Source organism: Haliotis cracherodii, unplaced genomic scaffold (assembly GCF_022045235.1).
Source record: "Haliotis cracherodii isolate W230 unplaced genomic scaffold, xgHalCrac1.p SCAF_2, whole genome shotgun sequence".
Taxonomy (NCBI): Eukaryota; Metazoa; Mollusca; class Gastropoda; order Lepetellida; family Haliotidae; genus Haliotis; species Haliotis cracherodii.
The window spans coordinates 31,165,479-31,189,175 of NW_027266275.1; the positions used below are offsets into that span (position 1 = coordinate 31,165,479).

Genomic DNA, 23,697 nt, shown 5'->3' on the forward strand with positions numbered 1-23,697 from the left:
CTTATAATTACGATGGAAACTTTATGGGGGATTGTGTCTTTGTTTGTAACTTGTCTGGGTATTTCTATTTAATGTGTGTACATATTCCAAAGTTTGGCAGCCCTCTGGTAGTCGTCTAGGGTAGGCATGGATAGAATGATGTCACATGAATTATTTATTCATATTTAATGAACTTCTTCTTGAAGGCCTTGAACTTCTTCTTGGATAACCTTGTGGTTAAAGCGTTCGCTCGTCACACCGAAGACCCGGGAACAGTGTGAGAAGCCAATTTCGCGTGTCCCCCGCCGTGATATCGCTGGAATATTGCTAAAAGCGGAGTAAAACTATACTCACTCGCTCTAAGTATTTCGAAACACCCAAACCACACCGTGATCGATTATTAAAATTTGAGTGACTGGGTCAACCGAGGTTTCTACATTTCTAGCAACCAGAACTGACTGGTTTTTAACCTGAGTTAACCATTTGTTAGTAGGCGTACCTTAGGGCAGTATCTGAAATAAAACCATAAAATGCAACCTTATATAAACTACTAAATGGCTCTCGGGAGCTATGAGAAGGTAACAAGTGTTTCAGTGCATGACAAACCTGCCATTGTACTTTTTTTTCCATTTGATGCATAGGAAACGACAAGAATGTTCAACCTAACCCAAAAATGAAAAAATAATCATCTTTAAATCATCATCGATTTAAAAGTATTTATATCAAGAATCTAGGGTTACATTAAGCTGACGCATATTAGAATAGATATATACTATCAATAACTTGTTAATTATTGCCATTTAATAATTGCATTCTTGATTGAATCAATACATGAAAGTACAGTAATCTACGGTTATAACGAACACGCTTATAACGAACTGACCGATATAACGAACTTATATTTTAGCCCCGGTCATTTGTTGTACAGATGCTGTTTATAGGCTTATAATGAACTACGGGTATAACGAACTAAAATTAGTGGTCCCTTTGAGTTCGTTATAACCGTAGTTTACTGTAATAACTTGGAATCTACTAACCAGAGTACCGCACGCCAGGGTTTTTTAGGGCATAGGAAGCTAAGGTCAACCAAGTATCACGTAATTAAGTTAATATGTGAACACTGGTCACCCAAGGTTAACGTGGGCTATATATGGATTCACCTGGGTTCAAATGGGTTCACATGTGTTCACCTGGGGGTCCAGGTTTTTTTAATCAAAAGCAAGCGCTATTTAAGAAGTTGGCGAAAATATATCTCTGTTTATTGTTTATTTTTGTGTTGTATGAGTGTGTAGTGTTGGTTACATGTCATCGTTAATTTCAACGACATATTTGTTTTCAGTGAGGAGAGGTGAAATGGGTTTAACGTTGCCTTCAAGATTATTCCACTTATATAGCGATGTCCATGTGTAATAGGATAATTTATTCCCGCTAGGTAAGAATATCCAGTGGAAACTTTTGTCAAGATATTATTTCCACAGTCAGTATCTTCCTGACACTGGAATATTTTCTCATATAAATATTTTTTCCTTCCGGAAACTTTTGACCCGAAAATTTTGACCGTTTACACTTATAATAGACCGGACTTATGTCGGCCTTATAGTGTTAGTCAACGGAGTTACCATGCCGCAGTTTTACATGGATGCCCTACCCACACTCCAAGCCGACTTGTCCTTGTTTTATCCCCTTAATGCCGAGCGCCAGGGTGCGAATTAAGGTGCGAATTAAGATGTGATATCGATCGAACTGTGGGGTGTGAACTTATCTGATGACCCAATCGTAGTCGTATAATGTAACGTTTAACAACTGGATGTGTTAACAAAGAATTTCGACAAGATTTGGTTAGCCTAGAATTTGTGTTGGCTACAGAATAGGTTTTCGGGTATTACTTCATTATCTGAACGGAACCGAACAATAATTGTTTTCACAACAGATATTGTTTTATTAAACATGCACAGAGAAACATTGAGTCATGAAACGAGTTGTAAAACCTGAAGCTAATTTATTGTTTTCATTAATATCTGTAATACTATTTTTTTAAACTCAGTACATAATAATCCCCCAAAACACGACTGTACTGAGGAAGCTTCTTAGCTCTGGGAACCGCCGTCATATACAGCAAACTACGGTTATAACGAACACGCTTATAACGAACTGACGATATAACGAATTTACTTTTTTGGTCCCGACTATTTGCGGTTGTTATGCTGTATATATGCTTACAACGAACTACGGTTATAACGAACTAAAATTAGTAGTCCCTTTGAGTTCGTTATAACCGTACTTTACTGTAGCTGGAATATTGCTGAGTGCGGCGTTAAACAACCAACCAATCTTAGCTTTGGGCATCGGGAAATGGGTGGCAAGAGGAAATTACTGTAAATACAATATCCTTACTTTATTCTAGCATCCCATAAACTCAATTAATTACAACAAAATTTTGGACTATCTTAGTCATTTACAAATATTCTGCTCACTGTTATTTCGTAATTTGACAATTAACAACATATGTTTTACTCATAATAATGACAAAGGATGTCAACTTGTAAACGCCTGGACAAAAGAATCTTCACACAATTTATCTTGTTCCAATACTTTGGTATCTTTCCTACACATAGATCATAATGTCCACTTTTGCCCAGCTGCAAATAGCTGGAAAATTGCTGATGAGGCGTAAAATACTATTCATTCATTCATTCATTCATTCCATATTTGCCCGCGTATCAGGTTTATACAGCACAAGCAAAATCGGGCTCACGTTTTGAAAAGCTTCAATAATTTCAGCATATTGCTAACGTCGCTTTGACTGCTGTCGTCCCTGGACACTGGGTCTGAAGTTATTGGAGGGACCTTGGGTTGGCCTAGTGGTTAAAGCGTTCGCTCGTCACGACGGTTCGAGTCCCAACATGGGGACCTGGTATCATTACTCCTTGATAGTGATTCATAAACTCATGCCCATGATATAGTCAGAATCGTACAATCGACTCTGCTATATGCAAATATTTCTATTGGATATGGAAAGGGTTTTGTCGCTTTATTTATGGATACAATGTGTGAAGCCTATTTCTGGTGTCCACACAGCTACTCATGGCTGACGTTCACATATCTTTCAGCTAAAAAACATTTTTTTGTTTTCACCTTTTTTTTACCAATTCCACAACACTTTTACGTATTTATAAGTAATACATGTATCATTATCAGAATAATTTCGTTATAGAGACCGATGGGCATGGTTTGCCCAACGGTTTTAGGCACAACGAGTCGCTGAGCAGAGTTGTGTCCCTTAGCAATTCAAGGATCCGTTAAGGTTCGATTTCTTCAATCATACTGCTACGTTTGTCAACTCTTACCCGTCAACGTTAGTTTCGCCATTAAAGGTCTGTGACCTGCATCCCCTCTTGTTTTCAGAAATTATGTTGACCTTTTACTTGAATACTGTTCGAAGCGGCGTACTTGTACTCACTCACCTATTTATCATACTGATCTTACTGGAAGTGCCCTAGGCACCGCCTTCTGGTTACCTATATCGTAGCGTAACCATATCAAAGAGTATTGGAGAAGACTTTGACACGGTTTGTTAATTGAATGATGTTCTACCACTTTCGCCATAATTCATAATTCATGAAACAAGACTGAAACCTCTCAAAACATCACGACTTCGTTCCACGATTTCTGAGAACCTCGCGCTGTTCGTGACATCTAGTACGTCATTTCAAAATCGATCTGTCACCTCGCCCTTTATCCGTGATATATTTCACAGCTATTATTTTGTTTACACAAAATATAATATGCCAACAAATCAATACAGTTTTATAAAACGTGGAAAGCTTTGACTTGCATACGAGAGATGTTTTTTTGTAGATAGAATTATGGATCAATATCGATCACCCTTACTGTGTCGTGTCTCTATGGCAACGTCACACGCCGATTGATCTGTCGTCATCAACACAACACATTCACTAACATTCAACGTTTTACTGACTCTATGGGAATCGATAAAAAATATTTAAAGCGTGGAAATTAACTCTCCTTTCCCCTCTGTTAGACACACATATAGATCGTTCTAAAACCTGTTAAACTGGTTGTAGATTTGCAAGGCTCCACAGAGCAACGTGTACGGTGAAGGACAACATCGTTACTTAGTGTTACATCCGTCGACGTTGCTTAAAGCTATACTGTGAAAGGTTGCTGACAGCAACGCGTTCGTGGTAGGAATAAAAGAGGCCTCAGATCTATAACCAGTGTATCGATGTTTGTTGGATCTAAACATGCCAGAACATATCATACGATCGGTGCGGTGCTCAGATCGGCTTGAAGAACATACGCGAGGGTCATTCAAACCTTCTGACCCGTTATATTAGTGCAGATCAGGACAATGGATGAATGTATCGGAAACTTAGGGCCACTAGACAGACTCTTATGTTTACCTTTGTTTCGGGATAGTGTAGGTCTTGAACTTCGGAAAGGTGATGCCTGTGGGGTATTTTGAGTTTAAAATACTGGGCAAGACTAAGGCCGGGAAATGTTTGCTGTACACAGGTACTGTGAGGTTAAAGTATCGCAGTGATTCCGCAAACATACCGCGGTAATTCCGGAAACATACCACCTTATTTCCACAAATATCAATTCCGCCAACATGCCGCGACAACGCAGAGATACCGCGGTAAATACACAACCATACCGCGGTAATTCCGCAAACATAACACGGTAAATCCTCAAACATACAGCGGTAATCCCGCAAACATACTGCGGTAATCCGGCAAACAAACCGCGGTAATCCCGCAAACATGCCGCGACAACTCCGCAGACATACCTCGGTAAATACACATACATACTGCGGTAATTCCGCAAACATAACACGGTAATCCCGCTAACATACCGCGGTAATCCCGCAAACAAATCAGGGTAATTACTAAAACAAACCGTGGTAATCCCGACAATATATCACGATAATTCCGCAAACATACAGCGTTAATCCCAATACATATCACGTTTATTCCCCAAATGCAATATAGTTACTTGTACACTGCATCCATATGAACGATATAGCATATTATACGACCGCTTCGATCAACGATACGCTCAAGTATGTAAGTTGTTATCGTTCACAGTTCTACCCCATGAGAGAACCAATATTGTTTAAGGTCACACAACCAAACGATATCGCGACAGCACGTAAATAATCAGGTCTGGGTCAGACAAGTGGTTGACAGCATGATCACAAACCACAAGCAGTCGGACCTCATTAGACCGTCATTACTTTGGACAACGCTATTTCGCGCGAATTATACAAGGACTTGATAAAAGATCTCCATCAGAATCCACTATTGCTAATCTTGGGCTTTGGACAATGATCGGCTATATCGATAACTATAAACTTCAGCTGCTTGGCTGCTTATGTAACTTAACCTGTAACAGTTTTGTTAAACATCTATTTTGTGCATACATTGCAATTCCAACTAATACTAAATCTGTATGTCGAGATTTATTATCAGTTCTTAGCAAGTATAACCTACGAAACAACCTTTGTACATATATAAGCTGTGGTGTATTTCCTACAAAGAGAAACTGGAAGCAACTGGTTAATAAAACCATTCATGAATATGAAGAAAATATGTGGCGCAGAAAAGTTTCTGTCAATACAGGTCTTCATGCTAATACACACAAAGCTCACTCACCATATGTTATGGCAACTAGCATCTATGTACCCAGAACAGAGGTCAAGTTTAAAATTTTGTGTTAGAGTTTCATCACGAAACAAAACTTCCAGGGACTGTTTATTGTGTAACAAGCATGCCTTTGATCACATCATGTTACATTGTGAAGCTCTACTGCAGGAAAGAAATGAACTGTTTTCAACTTTTATTGATCTGCTTGATGTTGAAACCTATGTCCAGTTGGAATTACAAGATGAAGAAGATATGTTGTCATTTTTCTTTGGTGCTGATACTCACTTCTCACAATGTATTGATATAGTTACATGGGAATCTGTTATATTGATATTTTCTGCTTATGTACTTACACTAAAGCCTTACCTTGATTATGTCATCTGATCTAACCTTTTGTACTGTGTGCATGGCATGACACTGGTGCTACTGTCTTGTATTGTATATATGTACAGGTAATATGAGTTTGTGTGAATACGTTTGATTAATTATGTATAATCTTCGGATTAACTTCTGGAGGAAGTAAAGAATATCTATCATCTCAAGGATATCATCTCAGGCCCCGTGTCCTACATTATAACCACACAATTCCCATTTCAGTCTACTGAAGAAGCATGCAGTGCTCTGGACCAATCCTGTCCCAGAATTCCCACGGGGAAACTCCTTGGTATTAGTGTGAATTATAGCTGACAGCACTGTGACAACTAAACCTGAATATCTGCTGTTGTAATATCAACATACTCGCTTTCTCCATTCCAGGTAGCCTCCATGGGTGTTACATAGAAGACATCAGGAACCGCCATCTTCCGCTCAGCCCTGGCTACTATGATCCCAGCGCCCTCACCGTAGAAATATGTACCAACTTGTGCGGAGCGTATCAAGCAATATATGCAGGCTTGATAGCAGGTCGATTCTGTTTCTGCGGTGACAACGAACCCGACGCTGCCTTCATCACCGGCACCTCCAACTGTTCCACGCCATGTGCCGGGGATGCGGCTCAGATGTGCGGGGGAGAGACGTACCTCAGTGTTTACCAGTCGGCCCAACCCATCAAAAGGGTAGATCTGAGCGTCAGTCCAAGCTTCGCCACGACGGGAGAGGCGGTGACCTTTTCTATTGATGTCGACGCTGGTGGGATCTTGACGTATCAGATGAACTACGATGACGGCAACGGTGACATGAAAAACAACGCTACGGGTATGTTGACGAAGACATATGCGATCCCTGGTCAGCATGATGCAATTGTCACTGCTATGGACACTGCTGGCGCCATTGTGGTAAGTCTGTGTTGTTTAAGTATCCGGATTGTCATTGATGATAACACATACATGTACAGTGCACACCCTGTAGCCCAGACCCCTTTAAGTATCCGGATTATCATTGATGATATATAGTTGTCCGTCTGTAGCCAAATCCCGTCTTCCGGAAGATCACTGTTTGAAACGTGTGCATGTGTACACATGGAATTGCATGTATAGCCATGAATGCAGGTATACCTATGTACATGTATCTTCTCCATGAATGCGGGTTTACCGTATGTATCTTCTCCATGAATGCAGCTTTACCGTATGTATCTTCTCCACGAATGCAGGTTTACCGTATGCATCTTCTCCATGAATGCAGGTTTACAGTACATATCTTAGCCATAAATGCAGGTTGACGATACATATCTTAGCCATGAATGCAGGTTTACGGTACACATCTTAGCCATAAATGCAGGTTGACGATACATAACTTAGCCATGAATGCAGGTTTACAGGTACATATCGTAGCCATGAATGCAGGTTTACGGTACATATCTCTGTCATGAATGTAGGTTGACGGTACATAATTTAGCCATGAATTCAGGTATACAGTACACATCTTAGCCATGAATGCAGGTTTACGGTACATATCATAGCCATGAATGCAGGTTTACAGTACATATCTTAGCCATGAATGCAGGTTTACGATACATAACTTAGCCATGAATGCAGGTTTACGGTACATATCTTAGCCATGAATGCAGGTTTACGGTACATATCTTAGCCATGAATGCAGGTTTACAGGTACATATCGTAGCCATGAATGCAGGTTTACGGTACATATCTTAGCCATGAATGCAGGTTTACGATACATAACTTAGCCATGAATGCAGGTTTACGGTACATATCTTAGCCATGAATGCAGGTTTACGGTACATATCTTAGCCATGAATGCAGGTTTACAGGTACATATCGTAGCCATGAATGCAGGTTTACGGTACATATCTTAGCCATGAATGCAGGTTTACGGTACATATCTTAGCCAACAATGCAGGTTTACGGTACATATCTTAGCCATGAATGCAGGTTGACGATACTTATCGTAGCCATGAATGCAGGTTTACAGGTACATAACTTAGCCATGAATGCAGGTTTACGGTACATATCGTAGCCATGAATGCAGGTTTACGGTACATACCGTAGCCATGAATGCAGATTTACAGTACATATCGTAGCCATGAATGCAGCTTTACGGTACATATCTTAGCCATTAATGCAGGTTATATTCCTGAAAACAGTACGTTTTGTAATGTTTTCGCGGAAACTTGTGAAACAGTCTGTTATCGAAGTGGGCACATTGGATACTTAGAACGTGACTCAGCTGATTTGTATCCTCGTTGCTGATGGTGTACTGCACCATGCACGATCAGTCATGCAGGCTGCCGTTTAATAAATCATGCGTGACTGCCTGAAGCAAAACACAAATTATTTAAAAATGCGAGTTTACGATATAATCTGATTATTAACTTTGTAAACGACCTTCGCAGTCCGGATGTCTTCCAAATTATACACGGAGTATGTATGCAACCGTAATGAATATAATTTAATTGTTTCATTTCTCAGTCGCAAATTTGTGGACGTGCAAACGTGGCTTCTACACAACATATGGCGTCATCCGTTGATGCTGTTTACACATTCCACAATGCTGCCATGTATGTCTCACTGCAGTTTGAGAGCTCTACGGAAACAAAACCGATGTTTTTAAATTTAGCATCCCAATGAACAGTAATTGTTGATATATTTGATTCTTTCATATAGATTCAAATCTTAACTGGCGCCATGGGATTCCAATGACATTTCCGGGTGTCGAATTTCAGTGAAAATCTTATGCTTGTTTCATCAAAAACGTCACTTGTCATTACGTATGAGAAAATGACTCTTCTGGTTTGCAGCCCAAGTCTAACGTAGCAGGGTTGGTGGTGCAGGCACCCGTCAAGAACATCACTGTGGACTGTCCCCTGTTCATAACGGACGAAGAAGACAAGTGTGTCGCCATCATCACCCAAGGAACACATCTCCGTCTGACAGACAATGTGGATGGCACGGACAGGACAATTGACGTTGCAGGTAGAAATGTCAAACACAACCCACTGGAAATCAGAGCTCGAGTGAATAATAACAGCAATATATGATCATGACTCTAATCAATGAAAACTTAAATCCCTTTTTGTATCCCTACGCAAACATGTGCAAACAGATACACGCTATGATATAAGGGGGCGGTTGGGTAGCCTAGTGGTAAAAGCGTTCGCTCGTCACGCCGAAGACCCGGGTTCGATTCCCGACATGGGTACAATGTGTGAACCCATTTCTGGTTCGACGTGATATTCCTGGAATATTGCTAAAAACCGTACTGGCTCACTCACTCATATATAAGTTTACATAAAAATTATTATTTACCTATTTTCCTCTTAGTGTTGAAGGAAGAGTAATGCAGAAGCCTTAAGTTTGTGATATACGAGCCGAGCATCACAGTATTTAATTATCTTCATGATGTGTAATTATAGGTTCATTTGGTATTAAATCACAACGCATTCTAGTCTTCACTATGCTGCAACCCAAGAGCACAGGTACATAGATCAAAATTATATCAAAGTAACGTAAAATAATGGAGGCTTTTATCTTATTCTTCTGAAATATATTTTGGGGAGGACATTTGTTGTTATCTTAACACTGACTAAACATTTTTTCAACACTTTCGCATCCACAGACCCGATTGTGGATGGTGCTGGCTGTTGCGTGCCTTCCACAACCGACCCGCAAGAGCCCACAACCGAGGACAAGGACTACATGATGTACGCCTCAGAGTTTAAGTACGAGGGCGTGGTCACACACTGGGAGCTTTGGGCAGAGACGACTGGGACACTCACACTCTTGGTAGGTCTCCAGTGATTGATATCATGAACCACGCCGTCGTGCGACTTGCAGTCAACCAAGTCACCGAGTATGACAACCCCGTTCATGTAGTCGCCTCTTACGACCACCATAAGGACAAGTCTGTCACGGGATCCAAATGGGTTCCCAATTTAGTCAGTCAATTTAGGTAGTCATGTAACCATCTAGGCATCAATTTAATATGATAAACCATTATCAGCGTGGTTGTAACTCGTTTTCTACAGATAAGAAAGAAGGTAGGGCAACAAGTTCTTCTTCAATGGACTCCTGTTGGTCCTCAGTGGTAGCTGGAAGCGCCGACTATGATGATGATCAATTGAATTTGTTTCATTCGTTACGGGGTTCAGTAAGTAGGTCTAAAATTTCCCCCGTGTGTTCTCTGTACCCAACGTTCGTTCTATAAGGGCGCCTTGATCGGTGGTCTGAACCTGTGACATGGATGATAACATGCTCCCGAGGGTGAGTTTGATAATGTAACATGAGTGACCCGAGACCCGGGGCTTAACATTTTGAACCAACCCCGAGAGAAAAAAGATTTTTTCAACATTTATAAAAAAAATTTATGTTTCTAGCACACTTTCCATAAACCTTCGGAAACGGAACCCTCTGTTCACACTAAGTCACTCTCACTGAGCCACAAATACAAAGGTTGCATGTTCGATCCCACTAAGATATAAGTAATATTTTTTATATGACTTAGGGTCAGTCTGCACATATCCTTGAGTTAGCATTGTAATATGTGTTATGTAGATTGTGTTTGACAGCAAAAATATATCTCTAACGAGGGACATTCTATAGAATATCCGTAGGACAGGGGGACCTTCTACAGAATATCCTTGGGACAGGGGAACTTTCTTAATAGTATCACTGGAACAATGAACTTCCAACTGAAATATCCCTAGGACAGATAGACATTCTATACGATATCCTCTTGACAAGGGGACCTTCTACAGAATATTCTTGGGACAGGGGAACAGTCTAAACAATACCACTGGGACAGGGAACTTCCTATTTATATAATGATACTGGGGCACGGAACTTTCTGCATACAATACCTGGGACAGGGGGACATTCTATGGAATGTCACTCCGACAGGGACACTTTTTACGGAATATCCCTGGGACTGTGGAACGTTCAACAGAATATCACTTAGACAGGGACACTTCCTATAGACTATAACTGGGACATAGGGACTTTCTAAACAATATCCCTTTCACAGGGGAACTTTCTATAGAATATCCCTGGTTCAGGGAGACTTTCTATAGAATATCCCTCGTTCAGGGAGACTTTTTATGGAATATCCCTTGGTCAGGGAGACTTTCTATAGAATATCCCTAGCTCAGGGAGACTTTCTATAGAATATCACTGGGAGAGGGGACATTCCTATATAATATCCATAGGACTATGGAACTTTTCTATATAATATCCCTGAGACTTTCTATAGAATATCACAGGGACAGCGGAAATTGCTATAGAATATCCATAGGACGATGGAACTTTCTATATAATATCCCTGAGGCAGAGGGGCTTTCTGTAGATTATGCCTGGGAGCTGGAACTTTCTATAGAATATCCCTGGGATTTAACTATTATTAAACTTCTGATGCTTAACGTTGAACTGCGTTCTATCATAACTGGTTTTCTTTTGTTTTAATTATTGTATTTAAATCTATTTATAGATCCTACAACCCGACTGCACCCCGTACTGCTACGAAACAAACGCATGTGGAGCGTGTGCAGGAATGACTTGCACAAACCCCAACGTTTTCTGCCCCAGAGCTCAGAGCTGCTCCACAGGCTGTACCCCCCTCGACAGGCACCCATGTGCCGCACCTCTGTCTGACTACAGCATCCGCCAGACACTCACCCTGACACTGACGGCCACTGGTTATCAAGTCATTGACTCCCAAGACTACACCCATGTATACCCCGGAGACATCATCGCCTACAGAAAATCAGCAGGATCAGCTGCACTTACAGTGTCCTACAATCAGACAGAGTGTGACAGGAAGTATCCACCTACCACAACCAATTTTGCCAAAACTGGTGGCATCTCGATGCCAAATACCCGCCATCATCTGAAAGCCATTTTCTCAAGTCAGACCAAGGTATACCTCACTTACACCTTCACCACGGCTGGTACCTACCCTCTGACTACCAACGTCAGTAACATCGATATTCCCTTCTCTGAACTGAACGTCACCGAGATCGAGGTTCTGCAAGGCATTAATGCTACTATCATCGACGCTCCCATGTATTGGGTCACAAACGAGGAAGGGACGTTAAACATCCTCCCGCACACAGGTAAGGTACTCTGTAAGTTTCAGACTGTCGCAGCTTACCACAATTAACGAATTTCAACAGTTTGGAAAAATCGACCGTATCCCAAACATTCCATATGTATTCTAATAACGCATTCAGTAAATTTAACGTGTAACAATCTAACGAGATCAGATAACAGAAAGTGAGTGAGTAAAGTTTTACGCCGCCTTATGCAAATTTAAAACAATATCATGGCGGAAATAAGCTTTACATTGTACCCATGATGTCTCGTTACGAGCAAATGCTTTATCCACTAGGCTAATCCATCGCCCCTACATTACAAATATAGAGTAACAAACTATAATTATGTTTGTATAAGGATTGATTTAATTTTTGTGTGAATGTTTAAACCATCTGCATTGGAAGTGTTTGTTTCCATCAGGAACCAACGTGAAACGCAACTGGGACTTTGGCGATGGGTCACCCATTAATGATACTACGACAGACCACTACAACCACACCTTCACAACAAAGGGCGAATATAATGTCTCAGCAATATCCTGGAATCAACTGACCAGTAAATCCAACATCACAACAGTCATAGTTGAGGACAGAATTGATGGCTTCACAGTCTTGTACAACCCTTGTGTGACCCTCAGCAACTGCCCTTTCACCATCCAGTTAACAGGGGGATCGGACTACACCATCGACTGGGACTACGGCGACTCCACGACCAACACCACACTGGAGGCCGACTACGGTCACAACGGTATCGTGAATCATGTCTTCACTGTTGGTGGCAACTATACCGTAACTGCTAACTGCTCAAACCACGTTAGCTCTCTGATCTTCATCTTCACTGTGGTCGTGCAGGAAGAATGTCTTGGGTTGGCATTGGTCAGAACCGGAGCTGAGAAACTAGTTGACTTCAGAATCGAATGGACATTGACACAAGGATCAGACTGCGTGTTTAATTTGGATTTCGATGGCGCCATCATTCCTGTTGAGTCTGGAGATATTGTCACTAAGAAATGGCAGACAGCAATACTTCCTGGGAAGATGGCGAACAAATATCCTCTTATTCTGACAGTGACCAACATGCTTGGTTCTAGAAACATAACTGAAGACTTCACCATAGAAACTGCAATGAAGGATGTATCCAGTAACTGTGACCTTGCGAAGACCGGCACCAGTATCCCTGTAACGTGCAGTGTTACAATGACAGAAGGATCAAACGTTGTATGTACATGGGACTTCGATGACGGAACCCCAGTCGATACCCACGATGAAGGACCAGCTGACTGGGCTATCCGTACCAACCTGGTCGAACAACGTAGCCATTCCTTCGCCACAGGAGAGCTGTTTAATGTCACCATCACGTGTGCTAATAACGATCGCTCTGAAAGTCAACACCACTCAGTCCTCGTTATTCAGAGTGTCGTTGACGTCGAACTTGTCCACCGAGAAACCATATTCTTTGCACCTCCTGGTATTGGAGCTTTCTCCTTTGAAACAACAGGGGGGACGCCAAATGAGGCTACAGCTGAGTTCGACTTTGGTGATAACTTTCGCTCCACAGATCCTCTTCAAATGGATTTCAACTATACCCATGAGTACAGGGACCCTGGATGTTATCCCATTACAGCTCGTATCTGGAACGAAGTAAGTGGCAAGAATTTCACAGACCGCCAAATGTGTGTCATCGATCCTGTTGAGGATCTGGTCGTCACAGCTGATCCTCCTGGTGCAATTTTAGGCCAGGCTGCAAATATCAAGGTCATCATGTACCGTGGGCCTAGCGGTCTGTTTGCAAATATCTCCTGCGACTTTGGCGATGGCAGTGGAGCACAAACCTGGCAACGAACAGGTAACATCGATTTTTTTTTGTGAACTTATTTATAAAACTGACATTCTAATTTATTCCTTAGGAATTTATTATACAGTTATAACAAGTCATGTTGCCAAAACATTATTTAGACTCGTTCTCCTCATGAAAGGTATATTTTTCCTAAAATCTTTCCTATTTTCCTTTGAAAAGGTATATTTTTCCTAAAATCTTTCCTGTTATCAATCCTTCTTGTTTATGTTATAATCTTATTTCAAGATGATCTGAGCATTGCCTGTTTTACATCATGTAGACACGTGTTGTCAAATGATCAATGGCTGCTTCTCCATGCCAGGATCCGCTGAACGTAGGTTCGGACCCAATTTCGCCCTGATTATGATTGTGGGTCTGTCTGTACCATACCCGTGCGCCCTGTGTGGATTCCGGGTTGGGATAGGTACCCAGAAAATTGCACTGGTCGTAAGAGGCGACTAAATGAATCGGCGGGCACGGTGAGACTCGACGGTTTGGTTGCGTGACACTGTAGGCGTCGGCGGTGCTTACAATATCAATCACTGGATTGCATGGCTCAGGCTTGATTATTTACAGGCCGCCTTCACTAAATACGTTTAGGTTCTTAAACACAAGCCTAACATACAATTACGGGGCAAGGTACGAGCATGGATGTTTAGGATGTAGCATATCTTGAATATTCAAATCAAATAAACAGATCCTACCCGTGCAAAACCAAAGCGGCATACGTCCACTACCTGCGTCACCCTGGCGTTACTCACACAACAACCTTACATACAATTATAACTAAAATATTGTTTAAAACTACGTAAAAATCAACCCACTGCATTAATCTCCAGGTTCGGGACAGAACGGTGAAGATGTACAACTGGTAACGTACAGTACACTAGGAACAAAGACCATCACGTGCGACATAACGACTCCTCTTCAGTTTGAGACGGCGACTTATCAAATAGAAGTGGATAATCCTGTCACAGAAGACTGTGTCCTGTCTACGAACTATCCCGTTACCCACAACAGTAAGTACGACTACTGCCTGTCGTGAAGGTTGTAGAGGCAAGTTACAGAAGGCTTAATGTTGCACATCAGTGAGAAGTGCCATGTCGTAGACTGTAGTTGTGTACATTAGTGCGAAGAGCGCCATGGCTATATCGTAGATTGTACTGGGGCACGTGAGTAAAAAGTGCACTGTGGCCATATCATAGACTGTAGTTGTGTACATTAGTGCGAAGAGGGCCATGGCTATATCGTAGATTGCAGTGGGGCACATGAGTGAAAAGTGCACCGAGGCCATATCGTAGACTGTAGTTGTGTACATTAGTGCGAAGAGCGCCATGGCTATATCGTAGATTATAGTGGGGCACATGAGTAAAAAGTGCACAGTGGCCATATCGTAGACTGTAATTGTGTACATTAGTGCGAAGAGCGCCATGGCTATATCGTAGATTGTACTGGGGCACGTGAGTAAAAAGTGCACTGTGGCCATATCATAGACTGTAGTTGTGTACATTAGTGCGAAGAGGGCCATGGCTATATCGTAGATTGCAGTGGGGCACATGAGTGAAAAGTGCACCGAGGCCATATCGTAGACTGTAGTTGTGTACATTAGTGCGAAGAGCGCCATGGCTATATCGTAGATTATAGTGGGGCACATGAGTAAAAAGTGCACAGTGGCCATATCGTAGACTGTAATTGTGTACATTAGTGCGAAGAGCGCCATGGCTATATCGTAGATTATAGTGAGGCACTTGAGTGAAAAGTGCACAGTGGCCATATCGTAGACTGTAGTTGTGTACATTAGTGCGAAGAAGGCCATGGCTTTATCGTAGATTGCAGTGGGACACATGAGTAAAAAGTGCACTGTGGCCATATCGTAGACTGTAGTTGTGTACATTAGTGCGAAGAGCGCCATGGCTATATCGTAGATTGCAGTGGGACACATGAGTGAAAAGTGCACCGTGGCCGTATAGTAGACTGTAGTTGTGTACATCAGTGTGAAGAGCGCCATGGCTATATCGTAGATTGCAGTGGGGCACATGAGTGAAAAGTGCACCGTGGCCATATCGTAGACTGTAGTTGTGTACATTAGTGCGAAGAGCGCTTGTCCTCTTAGAATTAATTTAGACTTGCATCGTTAGACCATCCAGCATGAGGACGATGGGTCGAGTAACAGGCACGACCGTTTACTGGGAATATTATGTGATCCCCGGGATCCCGGCATAGGGCTCTAACCCAGAGTCCCATGTAATACACCGTTGTGTCGAACAACGTTGTGTCGAAATTATGGTTGTCAAGAACTGAAAGCTTGGTCCCTGCGTTTTTCTTCTTTATTCATCATTTTTAACCACTGTCGATTCGGATGTGTCGAAGTAGTTACTGTAATCTCGAAGTCATTTTCCAGTCCCAAACATGTACTTCCAGAACACGTAGGTAGATCTCGCTGATTATCTTATTATGGGTATTGATTTTGTACTGTTAATGGTACATACATCAACATATTTGTATGTTATTGATTCAATTACCTACTTTTTATTATTGCCAATAATGATAAAAGTAATGTTGGACATTTGTTTCAGTTTCTCGTTGTCTGTTGGTCGCATGTTTCGTGTTGTTCATGCTTCATGCAAATCGATATATGTATGCCATGTTCATAATTCGGTTGTGTCGAACCTCATAAAACTCGACTTATTTATATATGTCCCTTCACCTTCGACACAACGGTGTTCGACTGTGGTTTCAGGATACCTGATGTTGTGCACTGTTCTATTGTCATAATTTCCGTGGGGATGGAGAGGTAGATTCATCACGACAACTTCGTCCTCCACGTGGATGAACCGGGTTGGGTTTTTCATATCAGTACCATGCGGAAAGCCCATTTTTGATGTTCTTGAACGTGGCGTAAACCTATCCTCGCTCACTGATAAAAAAATGTTATAGTTTGTATTTTGCATTTCAGATCCAATTAAATTCTTCGTAGAATGTGCTACCAATCCTATGCCGACTAATGCCACAGTGACAATAAACCAGGGCGATGGTTCTCCCCCGGTTTCTGTAACTGTTCCTGCCTTGACCGCTGGAACCCTAGTCGAAATCCACAGCTACACCCCCGCCTCGGACGGTCACTTCGTTGCCCAACTCACCATGGCCAACGGTGGTTCCAGTATCAACGCAACTTTGTTTGTAAGTGCATGCTATATTTTGCTACACCCATGCAGATCCGGGTTAAAATAGGTCTTCAGCAACACATGCATGTCGTAAGAAGCAACTATGCTTGTCGTAAGAGGCGACTAACGTGATCTGGTGACCAGGCTCGTTGACTTGGTTGATACATGTCATCGTATCCCAACCGAGGAGACCGATACTCATGATGTCAATCACTGGATTGTTCGGTCCAAACTCGTTTGTTTACAGCCCATCGTCGTGTAGCTGGAATATTGCTGAGTGCGGCGTTAAACAATAAATAATGTGTCCATAATAGCCCGTTATACTAATGTAGATTCCGTCACTATCTTATAGTTGCGTCGCCAAATTCAGAGTTCGATTTTTTCGCTGGAGAGCTAACGTAATGGACTGTCTAAAGCTGTACTGGACACTAGCGAGATTATACCGCTATACCTTTCTGTTTCCCAGGCCGGCAGCTACATCCCACTGACCACCACGTCCTACTTGTGTCAGTACCAGCCTGACGTTCCCGTCGGCGGCCCCTTGTTGGATGGTCTGGAAGGGATCAATGTGAAGTTCCCCACAGGATCCGCTATCACCTGTACCACAACTCTAGGACCAGGTACGTATTCTTACTTGAGTGAGTGAGCTGATTAACTGACTGTAAAAATCCAGTTTCCACCCTTGCCGAACTCCTCTGGAATGTCTTGGCTTTCGCGAGTTATGTCCCTTGTATGTCCCCCCTATTGACCAATCAGATTTCACTTCTCATATCACTTACATTTGCTACAAACAAAATGGCGGTGCCCATTCTGATCGATAATCAAGATCTATATTGTAATCAAACGTGTCAAATGCCCAATGATGCTCCAAAAAGAACACCCGTGAAGATCTGGGTTAGAATTGGTCTTCAGTAACCCATGCTTATCGTAAGAGGCTACTAACGGGATCGGGTGGTCAGGCTTGCTGACTTGGTTGATGCACGTCATCGTATCCCAATTGAGTAGATCGATACTCATGATGTCAATCACTGGAATGTCTGGTCCAGATTCGATTATTTACAGACCGCTGTCAAACAGCTTGAATATGGCTGAGGTCGGCGTTATAATTAAACAACAAATGTACATAGCATGATAATGGAAGGCTCGCCTGGGGATCAAGAAGTATATCGAATGAGCGCTCAGTGATTTCATTTAATAATATTAATTGGAATTTCGGTATTCCTTATTTGTCTTATGCATGTTGTCTGTGTGTCCAGGGACTCCCGTGTACTATGTGATGACGGCTGTTCACGTCTCCAGCTCCCCAGTCGTCGTGTGCAACAAGACCACAAGTGTGTTTTCTTGCATGCTGAATGAGGTGAGACAAGTGTCATTGTGTACTCATTTTTTATGAGTTGCCTCCCCTGATCAGACAGGGCTCGGCTTTCCTTTGTCTTCGTTTGCCTAACTTACACGTTGTATTCAGTTCATGGAAGTCACCCAACTTTAGCTCACTACTTGTGATGGTCACGGTACATTTAGAATTAAATGATCGGCACACTGGAAGAGTGCGCTTACTATATATTTTTTAGGAAGTATAATTTGAAAATGCCTTCTAGAAAGTGGTCAAATGTAATAAATGTTGTATTTGGGATTACACTTTCTTAGCAGATTACGAATTCTAGTACTTTTCGGGGTTGAGTCCCATCCGGGATTCGAACCCCCACTCACAGAGTGAGGATTCGAGTTGTATTTGTGTGCTGATAATTAGGTGCCTCGCTCTGAGAGTATGGGTTCGAATCCCGGATGGGACTCAACCAAAACAAAGCCCTGGATTTTGTACTTTATCAAGAGTGAGAGTTGGGTTTAACGCCGCTTTGAACAGAATTACAGTTATACCATGGCGTGTCAGCTTAATGTTGGAGGAAAGTCCGAAGTCATGCAGGTTTCAGGCGTATACCACTTTAGTGAAACATACGAACCTAGAAATATAATTGGGGCTAACCGGGGTTGGAGCCCATGATCATAGGTTTCTGGCGCGCCCAAGGGACGCGTGCGCCCCCCTCCCCCCCCCCCCCCCCCCCCTCTCTCTCTCTCTCTCTCTCTCTCTCTCTCTCTCTCTCTCTCTCTCTCTCTCCTCCAGTACATTAACCAAACAGGATCAGGATGTGGACCAGGTATCTTAGACATTTATAAAAAATGAGATCAATGACATTCTTACATATTTTCCAACAATATGAGAGTATGTAAGTGGTGTTCAGTGTTTTCCATGTGTAAACGTATTGTTTAATACCAGGCATTTTACTGGTTCTTTTGGTATTACTCTGATTTGTTTTCATTTTTTCACGTCATGGGTCACTAACATATACATACGTATATGAAATACATGTAAATATATAAATATGTGCATTAGTAAGTTCGATGGACCACGGGCCTGTGCAAAACTATTTCAAGATCAATAGCCTGTCAAATATATAAATATCAAGGTTAAATGTTAAACAACAATAGCTAAACCTATACTGCACCGTTTTATTAATAATTGCCTTTTTATGATTAGCGTAAATGTTAACGTCAAAATTTTAACACTAAAGATTTATCAACCAGGTTACGGGCCAAAGTTTACCACAAATCCAAAAGGATCTCTCGTATTCATTCACAAGAAGGATAAATGCAAATATTCACATTGTCGACATAAAGTAATAATATCATTGAATATCTTCATCTTAGGCGGGACAATACTCGGTGGAGGTGAAAGCCGTCAACCCCCTTGGAGAATCTACGCCAGAAACTAAAACCATCATCATGAGACAACCCGTCAACAACATCGTCGTCACCGAGCTAACGCCCAACGCCAAAGCTGGACAGGAGAAGAGTTTCAGTTTCCAGTTTGACGAGATGGGCGAAGAGAGTTGCCTAAACGTTAACTTTGACGACGGGTCAGGCACGACATACAACTACGGCGACCCTGCCTACTGTTCTCTAGAAGCAGCCTTCGCAGGAGGAAGGGCTGCGGGTTCCTTGCAGAACCCAATGACCGTACGCTTCAAATACGACGCCGTCGGTAACTACCAGATCAACGCCACTATTTTCAACACCTTCTCTGCAACGCATATATATTTATACCATTCTGTAAGTTCCCAGGATTGCAACAAGCCAGATATCACCATTGAAGATGGCGTCACAAATTTCCGAACACCTCTTCAGTTCCAGAAAAGCAAAGATATTGTCATCAGAGGCAAGTCAAATATCACCTGCGCTTCTACTCTTATAAATATCAAGTTATGGCAAGTTGAACGGGCTGACAAAGAGTACGGGAGATATAACGGCTCCACTGGCTTTACGTCTGACAAAGCTGAACTTGTGATCAGAGCGAAACAGTTAGCCTATGGGTTGTACAAGGCGACCTACAGCATTCAAATGGACTTGGCCGACGGAACTACTTTTGTTGGGTATGACTACACATTCTTCGAGGTGATCATGTCTGACCTCGTGGTCGTCATGGAGATAGGGGGCATCAGTGAGGTTGACCGTGGTGAGAATCTTCCGGTGACCTTTAGCCCTGATAAATATTCATTCGATCCGGATGTGGACATCACAGCTCCCCAGGTAAATATGTTGGCGTGTGTATTGGGTAAATGTGTGAATTCGTTTTAACGCCGCTTTGAACATTAAATTATGTCAGTTATGTCACGGCGTGTCAGCTTAATTGGGGGGAAAGATCCGAAGTGAGGCAGGTCCTAGAAGTTTACCGATTTGGTGAAACCCACCAGCTCGAATATGGTGCTGACAAACCTAGAAGCATAATAAGACTTCGAACCCACCATCATAGGTTCCTGCACGCCTAAGGGACGCAACTCTGCACAACGAGACTGGCGTGTGTAACATAAATATCTTTGTGGTTAAAGCTGTTTACCCGATTGCACCAGGCGGTTGCCAATATTATTATTATTATTATTTATACATTTATTGTATCCCATTTATTTCTGGAATACAAACGACTACATTAAGATTACGGGTTAAGTGAGAACTTCTAAACACACATGCTATTGATTGATAAGCAAATATAGGAGGATGAATAATGAAGATGTTCGACAAGACCATTTCAACAAATTAAAAGTTAAAAGTAAGAAGAGCGACGTTTTCTTACAGGGCTTCGATGGATTCACATGGAGCTGTAGAATAATGAAGAATCTGTCCTTGGCAACTGCTTGTGACTCGATCACTGGACAAACAGGCGGAGAACTCACATTCAACACCAACCTGTTCGTGGTCGGGGAGCAGATCGAACTCTCTTGCAATGGATCTAAAGACACAAGAGCATCTGTCGGCACCATTCTCGTCAATATCGTCGCAGGCGCTCCTCTTAACTTATACATCATGTAAATATATAAATCATAATCAGCTTTATGTAACACGAGGATTTATTTTTGAGCGTCAGTGAATGTATCCTAACTCCTCAGTCAGAATGTTATATATAACACGCCTTTAAACAATCGAGTCTCGACCAGACAAACCTGACACCAGTAAGTTTCAGCAATATTTCAGCAAAATTTAAGCAAAATAGCGACGGAGTACACAAAGAATGGGCCTAACATATTTAACAAATTGAAGGATTGTAACTATTGGTTTACGAGTTAACTCCTTAACAATATTAATCATAGCGATATAGATGCCAATCCCATTTTGAACCATTTTACTCTGTGGCAAGGGGGTTAGGTTGCCGAGAGGCCAAAGCGTTTACTCTTGATACCGACGACACAGGTTCAATTCACATTTGGGTACATTGTGTCAAACTTACTCGTTCATTGTTGAAGCAGATTGAATAATCTCCGGATATCTCGAACTCAAATAACAGACCAAGGTAAATACAAATACAAAGGCGATATACCCAAATTAATTTGAATTATATGATTCCTATTTCACCAATTCACCTCATTGCGATTCCTAAAGGCTTTTGTGATAGAACAGCCAACTCCCGATACAGTAAAATAGTCGGCTGTTGCAAACTCACTTCTAATCCCCTTGGTTTGACGCCGCTTTGAACAGTATTACAGTTATACAACGCGTTGTCAGCTCAATGTGGGAGAAAACCCGAAGTGAAGCAGGTCGTAGACGTTTACCACTTTGGTGAAACCCAGAAGCACGCGTATAGTGCCTACAAACCTACAAACAGAACCAGCGCGACCCACGGTCAAAGGTTTCTGGTGCTTTTGAGGGACGCAACTCTGCACAGCCCCATTCGCCTCGTTATGTCCGCAGTATATTCAAGTAACGAATGCCGTCAAAATGTGACCGCTTTTGGTTGTTTTGTTACTGATGTCTTTGACTTCCAGGCCGGCTGGCAGCAGCATGACGACCCAGCTAGCGGACGGTAAGTTGGTGTCGTCGCAGGAACGTCTGGCGTTGGAGGTGAAGTGCAAGGACTGCGCGGCTAATGTTGTCCTCAACTGCCAATGGACCGCCTACTCCTATGACTTCCGATGGCCCTGGCGGGCGTACTTCGACTCCGAAGTGGATCCCCATCTTGTTGGTGGGTATTTGTTGGTTTTTGTCGATAGTATTTAAGGAAAGTTTTGGACGCAAATTGTACATGAATGTTTAAGGGTGGAAATATGCCTAACGAAACTGGTACTTGAAGCCACGTACCTAAATTGTTGTTTTTTTGTAGGGTAGAAAACCGTTCAAATACCAATTATTTATTTATTTATTATATATATTTATTTTTATTTATTTTTTATTTCTATTTTTTATTTTTTTATTTATGTTAGGTTGGATGCATAAATGGTTCTTTCTTTTTCTCTATGCTAAAGATATTAATTGGTTATACCGAGAACTGCATGATTGTATTTATCTCTTGAAAGTCGTTGTGGATTTGTTTTTATCCGTATATTTACGGTCCTGACATTTAAGATGCTTGTCCTCATCCATGTCGATTGTAAGTAGTATCACATTCATACATAATTGACCTTGTCAATACTTTTGATGTTAACTTCATTGTTCAAGTGGGAGTGTTTGTATAATTTCAGTCTCTGTATGGGAGAGTGGCTAAGCACTCTGACATACAGGGTTCAGTGTTAAAATGTTGATCCTTTGTTACTCGCTGAATCAATTAACGTACACTGATGCACCATGAGATGCGATTCATTTGTGTATCAATTTGACTAACACATAATGGTTATTTTCTTTGCGTTCAGCAATTGATGGTAAGGGTATCAAATCTCACGGGACACTTTCTATCTCTGCACCGTCACAGACCTTGTCACCAGAAAGACTACAATAGAACTCTCTGTATAGCATTGTCACACAGTTCCTAGACATGTTCATTGTCAACATTTAGAATATCTTTACCCTTAACATAATATTATACATCATTGATAACACTTTCTTTGTAATGCCATAAGTGGGTAAATACAAGTTTACGTCTTAAACAAGTATGACATACATGTCTTTATAACTTTTATTTTAAAGTTCAACATTAGCTGGTATCGCTTTATATGGCATAATCTTATAGTTTAAGTCCATAATGATTTCACTTGTTCCGATTATATCCACGATGCACAACTTCTGGTTATAAGAGGGGTGAATGATATGTTC

General features: G+C 41.8%; 1 protein-coding gene across 1 annotated transcript in view; it reads left to right on the top strand.

Annotated features, from left to right (window-relative positions):
• Positions 1-23,697, top strand: part of LOC139467976 (polycystin-1-like) — a 62,571-nt gene that overhangs the window by 6,451 nt on the left and 32,423 nt on the right. Inside the window, exons 3-14 of the mRNA XM_071249600.1 lie at positions 6,402-6,919; positions 8,839-9,013; positions 9,657-9,823; positions 11,520-12,144; positions 12,545-13,969; positions 14,800-14,979; positions 16,917-17,140; positions 17,591-17,744; positions 18,381-18,481; positions 19,831-20,709; positions 21,253-21,482; positions 22,437-22,633. Coding sequence (XP_071105701.1) covers positions 6,402-6,919; positions 8,839-9,013; positions 9,657-9,823; positions 11,520-12,144; positions 12,545-13,969; positions 14,800-14,979; positions 16,917-17,140; positions 17,591-17,744; positions 18,381-18,481; positions 19,831-20,709; positions 21,253-21,482; positions 22,437-22,633 — 4,875 coding nt within the window. The remainder of the gene's footprint in view (positions 1-6,401; positions 6,920-8,838; positions 9,014-9,656; positions 9,824-11,519; positions 12,145-12,544; positions 13,970-14,799; positions 14,980-16,916; positions 17,141-17,590; positions 17,745-18,380; positions 18,482-19,830; positions 20,710-21,252; positions 21,483-22,436; positions 22,634-23,697) is intronic.